The sequence below is a fragment of the Stenella coeruleoalba genome (assembly GCF_951394435.1).
Source record: "Stenella coeruleoalba genome assembly, chromosome: 6".
Lineage (NCBI taxonomy): Eukaryota > Metazoa > Chordata > Mammalia > Artiodactyla > Delphinidae > Stenella > Stenella coeruleoalba.
In genome coordinates, this window is record NC_137151.1 from 56875878 (window position 1) to 56884780 (window position 8903).

General features: G+C 45.9%; 1 protein-coding gene across 6 annotated transcripts in view; it reads right to left on the bottom strand.

Moving 5' to 3' along the window:
- Positions 1-8691, bottom strand: part of LOC307187647 (CD302 antigen) — a 128857-nt gene extending 120166 nt beyond the window's left edge. For 5 of the 6 annotated variants that reach the window (XM_079924023.1, XM_079924017.1, XM_079924019.1 and 2 more), the window contains exons 1-2: positions 8504-8691; positions 2605-2976 (exon numbers count right to left, since the gene is read on the bottom strand). In XM_079924023.1, the coding sequence (XP_079780149.1) occupies positions 2605-2976; positions 8504-8597 (466 nt within the window). In that variant the 5' untranslated portion in view covers positions 8598-8691. The remainder of the gene's footprint in view (positions 1-2604; positions 2977-8503) is intronic. The other variant, XM_079924020.1, reaches the window with a different exon arrangement.
- Positions 8692-8903: the final 212 nt, after the last annotated feature.

Below are 8903 nucleotides of genomic sequence, written 5' to 3' on the forward strand. Positions count from 1 at the left end.
AATTTAGTGTTCCAAACACTGTATTTGCTAAGGTCAAGAAACACTCTATGCCTATGGGCTCTTGCTGGTGAGCACTGTTTAGCTTTCTCTGGGGTAACATCCTAGGTGGGTTCCTTTTGTTTGTTTTTTAATTAATTAATTAATTTTATTTTTGTCTGTGTTGGGTCATCGTTGCTATGCACGGGCTTCCTCTAGTTGTGGCGAGCAGGGGCTACTCTTCATTGCGGTGCACGGGTTCTCATTGCAGTGGCTTCTCTTGTTGTTCTCATTGGCTCTAGGTGTGTGGGCTCAGTAGTTGTGGTTTGCGGGCTCTAGAGCACAGGCTCAGTAGCTGTGGCGCACAGGCTTAGTTGCTCCACGGCATGTGGGATCTTCCTGGACCAGGGCTCGAACCCGTGTCCCCTGCATTGGCAGGCGAATTCTTGACCACTGTGCCACCATGGAAGTCCCCTAGGTGAGTTCTTAATCTTTTCTGTGCTACTGATCACTTTGGCAGCCATGTGAAGCACACGAGCCCCCTTCTCAGCAGAATATTATAAATGCATAATATAAAACACATAGGATTACAAAGAAAACCAGTTACGTTGAAATAAAGGCATTTTGGGGACTGAGGAATTTATAATTACAACTATGTCCCTCAAAAGAATTAGGAGCAGGGGACAGAAAGAGCCCTGCCCAGAAAATTATCTTTTCTAATCCTTGAACAAATACAAGGAAACAAGTCAAATCCAGTTCAAAAGGCAATTTGTTTGGTTCCATGTTTTCTCTTAGCTGCCAAGTTACAGAAAGGCTTTTATAGCACAAAATTTAAGCTTGCCATTAAGTGGGATCCAGAAAGCAGTTGCTCTTTTTTTTTTTTTTTTTGCGGTACGCGGGCCTCTCACTGTTGTGGCCTCTCCCGTTGCGGAGCACAGGCTCCGGACGCGCAGGCTCAGCGGCCATGGCTCACGGGCCCAGCCGCTCTGCGGCACGTGGGATCTTCCCAGACCGGGGCACGAATCCGTGTCCCCTGCATCGGCAGGCGGACTCTCAACCACTGCGCCACCAGGGAAGCCCAGTTGCTCTTTAAGGTTAGGAGGAAGGTGGCTAGCAGAAGCAGACTTTTCAACTACTTAAGGGATGAGGACTAAAGAAAAGGAAAATGCCATCTCTGATTCTCTAATATTTCCCGTAACAGCAGAACCTGACATCTCAGAAGCTGCTGCATCTTCACTAGGAAACAGAAAGAGGTTCCCCTAGGAGAAAAAATTATGCAGACAACAAGAAGAATGGGAGGCCAAATTTAGCTTAAGAGAAGAGGAAAATCTCTGTAAAGCTATGTAAATGTACAAAGAAGAGCACAGACAATAGTTAAGACTTAGATAATTAAATATATATATATATATATATATGCACCAACATTTGATGTAAGTTAGAGCAACATAATGAAAAAAAGATTTGCTTGGGTAATTTACATTTAGAGGTTTAAAAAATGAATCTACTCTTTCTTTCTAAACTCAGAAATTTGTTATCACTGAGTCTCTAGACTCAAAACAAAGTTCATGATCAGCTCCCCCAAAGGCAACAGAGACAGTTTCAGACTTACGATGGTTTGATTTATGATTTTTCGACTTTGTGATGGTGTGAAAGTGGGACTCATTCCATGGAAACCGTACTTTGAATTTGGTCTTTCCCTGGGCTCTCAGTACATGGTACAATCCTCTCCCATGATGCTGGGCAGCAGCAGCCACAGCTCCCAGTCAGCCACACGCTCATGAAGGTAAACAACTGACACACACCATTCTGTTTTTCACTTTCAGTACAGTATTCAATAAACTACATGAGATAGTCAACCCTTTATTTTAAACTAAGCTTTGTGGTAGATGATTTTTCCCAACTGTAGGCTAATGTAAGTGTTCTGAGCACATTTAAGGTAGGCCAGGCTATGATGTTCATTAGAAGTGTATTAAATGCATTTTTGACTTATGATATTTTCAACTTATGATGGGTTTATAGGGACATAACCCCATTGTTAGTGGAGGAAGATCTGTATTCATATACTTATTTTTGGAAGGAAGTGAGGAAAAAGTCCACTGTTAAAATGTTGAATCATAAATTCAAACATCAAAGTGTGATAGCATGCCAAAAATAAAAGTAAAGCCCGCAAGACTCTTAAAGTTTTTCCATTACATCCAAATCTGCAGACAAGAAAAAATTCATTTCCTTTTTTTTTCCTTTCTCTTTCTTCTTTTTTAACTTAGAATAGGTTCAACTTTACTAGATCATTTGACTTTTATCCTGTGTAGAGGACTTCCTGTTCCTCTAACATTTCCTTTTCTCTGGAGTTCAGGATGTAATCATAGGAAGTACATATGCTCAGGCATCGGAGAGATTTCGAATCCCAGGGTGCCACAGAATGGCTGCAAGACCTCTGACAAGGCACCTAACCTCTCCTAGCCTTGCCTGTTAAAGGAAGCAAATGGCACTGACATCGGTGTCTGGAACTAAACACCAGCTCACTCCCCTCACAAGTGTATGACTCTCCTTGTGGTCAGTGGTACATGTTCAAGGCCACTTTCACCAAATACAGCAGCAAGTGAGTCAAAGTGCCTCTCCAGTACTCACCATGGTAAGGCTGGGCACAGAGGTTTTCCTCTGAGCCTCCTTTTTTCCAGACGTCAGATGAATTGGTACTTGCTATGGCATGTCCACCCTTCAGAGTCAACCTGTACTGGGCAGCTCCGTACAGAGAGTGGTGCTCACATTTCCACCACAGCATGGCATTGGAGTCACAGCTGAACATTCTCAAGGTATCCACGGGTTTGGTAATGTCTAGGCCAAGGCACTTCTGGGACTGCAAATGAAAGAGTCGATGCTGGGACACCCACTTCCACAACATGTCCTTGGTTTCATCACAGTCCTTTGCTACTATCCAGTCATTCAGTGGCGTGATGCACTTGCCTGTGTTTTCATTAACGATGGTGAATGAATCATTACCTGAGACAAGACAGGCAGAAAAGACATTTCAGGATTCTGAATTATGTGGTTGATATGCCCTGGCCCCTGTTTGCTAAGGAGAGTCTGAGCACCCCTGGACTGTTAAGACCCTCCAAGCTGTATAAACTGTAATGTTCTACACAAGGTCGGAGGACAGTGAGAGCCAGAGAGGCAGTTCAGTGTTGTGTAAGAGCATGGGCTCTGGAGCCAGTCTGCCTGGGTTTCTAGCTTGCCTCTGCTACTTACCGGCCATGTGATCAGGATGTTATTTACCTGCTATGCCTCAGCTTCCTCCTTTGTAAAACAGTACTTCATAGGGTAGATGTGAGGATACAATGAGCTCATACATGTAAAGCACTTAGAATAGTATGCATATTTGTTATTGCCATTCATTCAACTATTTCTCCCCCTTATTTAGTAAGATGAAGAAACTCCTTAGTTTTCATCTTCTTTAGATAAGTGACCTGTAGTCAATGAAAGATATCCTGAGCTTATTCAGGACTGCAATTCTGTCTTGCTTACACTTTGGCTACTACAGCAGGGTAAATTGTTATATAACATTAATGTGTCTGAGAGGAAATAGGGTAGAAGCAGAATAGTGAGATAAAAGGATGAGAGGAAATGGTGGCCTGGGTTCTGACGGTAGGGGCACCTATGACAAGCTCCACTGTTGAACCTCCAGGAAGGTGACAGGATGCCCCTGGGGAGGGGATGTGGGGACTGACCACCTGGATCGCCCGGGAAGGTCAAACCTGAGCTCCAGAAATCACCTGAGCCACAGGATTCAAGACTCAGTAGGTTTGGACCACGGGAAACTCAGAAGTAATCAGTGTGAGCTGAGGGCAAAGGGAGGGATCTCCCTGAATGCTTCCCTGGCAGTTTTGCATGAGCTGGGGAAGACCTCAGTAGTGACAGAAACTGAATTTCTGTTAATCTGGTAGAATGGGACCTCAGAACAAAACTTAATTTGATTTTATGAGTTTGTGGAGCAAGAGTCACTCACATCTGTTACAGAAAACCACAATTGAACAATTTGGTCAGTGCTTTTACAAAGAAACATATTCCGACAAAGAAACACTTTTTGAAGGTATAGCACAGAACCTCATGTTGGTGAGCTGAAACAGTTTAGACAAACGTAAGCAATCTTTGTCAATGAACCAAAGGGTTCAGCAGAAGGAGCTGTAAGATTTTAGTTCTCAAAAGGCACTTTGATTTTGATACCAGCCTCACATTCAGTGGTTTTACTAACACTAAACACCTTTTCTACTAATAATTCACAGGCTTGCAGAGTTAAAAATTCTCACACTAAGTAAGGCCTTGAGGGGAAATTTCACCATGCAAATAACAACTATAAAATTAAGTCCAATTCCAGTTTGAACTTTGGACGGAAGTTTTGTTTGTTTTAAATAGCAGTAGCAGGGGCTTCCCTGGTGGCGCAGTGGTTGAGAGTCCGCCTGCCGATGCAGGGGACACGGCTTCGTGCCCCGGTCCGGGAAGATCCCATGTGCCGTGGAGCGGCTGGGCCCGTGAGCCATGGCCGCTGAGCCTGCGCGTCCGGAGCCTGTGCTCCGCAACGGGAGAGGCCACAACCGTGAGAGGCCCGCATACCGCAAAAGAAAAAAAAAAAAAGCAGTAGCAGCACCAAGAGAAACAACAGGAACAACAAGAACAAAATCCTTTAAAACTTTATTTCTGCTTTCAAATTGGTATTTTAAAATACTGCCTAGGGTTGCAGCTAGATCTGTTTGGATAGCAGCTTCCATCCCTCACTCTTCTTTGACATCACTCTGCCATTCTCTATTTTATGGGCACAGCTTGGAAGGATAGTTAACAAAAAAAAGGAAAATGTACTATTTTAGAAGATTATCAGACTGTGATGTACCTCTTTCCCAACCTATTCCCTCTCACCTCTCCTGTGTTCCAAAGTATCAGGAATTACCGCAGAAAAAAAGAAGTCTGCTTCTGCAGGAGAGTGGGCGGTGGCCACCCCTGCTGGAACCGTCCCCTCTCTTGCCCTATAATCTCTCTGCACATTATAATCTTTCCTGGGCACTTTGCTCTGTGCCCTTTGACCCCAGCTTTGCCTACCTTTGCAATCTGGATTTCTAGATTTTCTAAGTTGCCTTTGCAGAATGCAATGGATTAGCTACAGCTCTTAGAATAGTGGAAAGAGCAGTGGAATAAGGAGTTAGGGTCCTAGACTGAAGACTTACCTCTGCTATTGGTTAGCTGGGAGACCTTGGGGAAGTCAATTAATCTCCTCAGGGTCTTCTAATCTCCAAATGTAAGATGAAAGCAGTGGATATAAGAAATCTAAGTCACTTCCAGTACTAACATCCTATGCTTCTACTAACTGAGTTTTTCTAGCCTTGTAGGCTTTACAGGCCTGTGCTAAGTTCATTGCATATTGTTCTTAAACAGATGTCCACAACTTTATTATGTCATGCTAGTAGAATTTTAGGTCATTTGAATTCCATCTGTATTGGGCATGTGCACTTAAGTGACAGTGCTGCTTTATAAGTACTCTTTAGAAGAGAAAAAAAATTTAACCTTTCCCATTTACTGTATGTTTAACTTTTAGGACACCCATGGACTTAACAAGCTTGTAGGACCTCTGAAAGACTACAGGAGAGGTGTGGAGTAGCTACATTGAATAGGAATTGCCAAGCTTCTTACCTAATCGCAAACATCTGTGATTATAGATACTTACCTCATTCTAAATCTGTCTTTTAACCAAGTATGTAATATCAATGCTTGACACCTATAGTGATCACTTAGCAAATACAGTAATTATTGATATGATTTAAGGAAACTTCTTATTAGCCTTCATACATGATGTATGTGTAAGCATTCGTACATAATACATAACGTAGGGAGAGTCTTGTACTCATGATGTTTTCCCCTATCTTTCTTTACCCTTAAGAAGAAGCGTTCAGTCTGCCCCAGTCTTGTGACCCTATTGGGAGGGTAGGTTGAAGAGTGGGAAGAAGAACTAAGAAGGTGTGAAAATAATTTATTTAGAAAATTTGTTTAATAAGGGTCTATGACATATATCAGAAATGTATTACACTTTGAAAAGGTGATTGCAGAGCAATTTATAAAACAGATTCTTTATTGATAGCCCTATATTGCATCTTGTTCACTTTATACTGGCCCTAAATGGAATTTTAATATTTACCTACAAATACAATATTGGGACAAGTCTAAAAGACAGAGGTTGATGAAAAGAAGCCTCAACACCTCTAGCAGCACTTTTTAATGTTTCGTTTTATATAAACATTTTACTGGTGTTTGAGAGGAAATGGCTACATAGCATTATCATAATTGAAAATGAATTTTTAGACCATCACAGGAAAACTATTTCTTATTGTCTGATTGTGAAGTAACTCCTTTGTTACAAGCCCTAAACCAAAGAGTTCTGCACATTCCAAAGAGAAGTTGGACCTCAACTTTTTGTAACCACAGACAAATGGAGAAGAGATGGCTTGGGAAGGCAAGAAGGATGAAGACTGCAGCTTTTTTAGTTTCAGGGGAACTTCCACAGCCCACACTGCTAAGCATTTTGTGGAGCTGCTACCATGTGTGCACAGAGTGTACACTAGGAGAGACTCAGAAGTCTGGATTTGCCAGTTCAAAAATAGGTCCTCCTGCGTGCAGCAGCGGGGAGACCCAACTCAGCCAAAAATAAATAAATAAAGCCAAAACAAACAAACAAAACACAGGTCCTGAAGTGACACCTGGGTCCACATCAGTGTACTAGCAGTCAGAAAGTCATGGGGTTCAGACTGGGTGGTGTGGGCTGGTGAGAACCTCAGAAGTCCCTGAAGAATGAGTTTACTTCAAGCTGCTGGCTCTCCAAGGAGGCAAAAAAAGTTAACTAAGCAATTGGCATTTCCCCAAGGACACAGAGGTACTCCTCCAGCGTCTGAGCAATGGAGACCACCTGCGCAAACCTAGCTGCGTACATGGGATGGAGTGCACGCCATCACCAGCATCATGAAGCCGGCATACTGCCAACAAGCTACCCAAGTGGCTAGGGTTTCAAAATTCCAGCGCTTCCCTGAATAGGGCCACAAGTCTGGTCTGATGGTGCGTGTAAGCTGATCAGAGCAGCTGCTCAAGGTGGGGAAGGATGCAGGAAAACAAATACCTGCGAGGACCTAGTGCAGGAAGAATGGCGTTAAGCTGGTGCTCTTTGCTTTGGGTTAATGAGAAAGGCCAGGGATTGCAGGGACTGCAAAAATTAAGGAAGTCTTGAGTTCTATGGGGGAGACAAAACAGATAAGACTAAAGCAAATGTAGATGGAAACCAAGAGTATAGTGATTGAAAGGCTAGAGTGTTTTGACTATAGTTAGTCGCTGCGGTGAAAATTTTCTCTCTGGATTAGGGGGCAGGCAGAACAGAATTTCTCACAGCAGTAAAGGCCTTTAGGTAGTTTCCAACATGGAGGATCAAAGAACACAGAAATGTGAATCAGCACAGGGTCAACTAAAAAGTTCTGAATGTAGATAAGACGATGCCACTCATACGCTGAACAAACTATAACTCAGATAGTAACTTAGTTTAGCTGCAAAGAAAGTAAATGCCACAAGCAAACTGAAGCTTTTCAAAAACTCCCTCGACCATCTTTTACTTCCTCATCTAGACAAGATGACGGAAGTGATAGGTAGGGACGGCTCACGGATTGCCTATTAAGCGGCCAGACTAAGAAACAAAATCCTCAGCGCACCTTTGACCAAGGCAAAAAGAGAAAGTAAAAGCATACTCCAGGTGCTGCGAAGGGGTTGGTGCGGCAAGCACTGCCCAGAGCATCAGCGATCCTGGTCCTGCTTCTGAAGCGACAGGCAGGAGGTCTCCGGGCAAGCAACCTGAGCTCCACCGCGGGACCACCGGCCTCTGGGGTAGGGCATGGGGCGGTCGTTTGGAGCTGATAAGCCAAGTAGAAGAAACGCTCGCTGCTCGAGGCACTGGGGGAGGGCATCATAACAGAGTCACGGCCATGGTCACCGGAGGAGACATGGCTTTTTGATGTGCACCATGAGCGCAGTGAAGTCAGGGCATCGTTACTCATTCTGGCGCTGTGGGTGGAAAGCTCCTCTTGACATTGAGTGGCCAAGGTGACCAAGGGACGAAGGAGGGGCGAGATGGGCGGGATGGGGCTTGGGGGGGGGGTGTTAAGGAGCCCTATACTCTAGGGAAGCAAGATTTTAGAGAGAGGACGAGGAAGGAGCGGGAGCCTCGTTCTGAAAAGACTCTGGGTGCCTCCGCTACGGTGGACTCCTCGCCCTCAGCACGAGAAAAGCCCGGCGCTCCCACGCCCCACCCAGCCCTCCTCCGGGACCCCGGGGGGTAATGGAGCTGCTTCTCCCTGGACCTCCCTTCGGCTCACTTGTCCGGCTCCAGCCCCTAGCAAAGCAGAGGTGACGTGACTCCGGAGCGCAGCCCTAACCCGAACTGAGGAAAGTCAGCCGGCCTGGCAACGTCGAGGTCCCTAGCCGGCCGGCGAGCGGACGCGCCCGCGGTTACCTGAGCGGTCAGAGGGCTCCACCAGACCGAAGCACGGGAGGAGCAGCACGAGCAGCTCCGCCGCACGGAGAGGGGTGGCCCAGCGCGTCCTCATCCTGAGCCGGCTCGGGCGGGTCAGTCGAGTCCTCGGGGGCACTCAGCACCCAGCACTCCCGCTGCGCGCAGTCGGCCCCGCCAGCGCCTTTGGCCCCTGGCTTCCCCCGGTGCTCCGGACCCGCCCCCGCCGCCCTCGGCCAATCGGATCAGCACGTCCTCGGCCCCAGGGCGTGGGGGGGGCGGTGCGGATACAAGGCGGGAAGACGATGCGTAAGGAGCTCTGCGCACCTGCGAAGGGCGGCCCCGCGAGGAGGCGGGTGGTGAGCGTCAGGCCAGAGGGCAGAGCGTCACCCAGACTAACGGA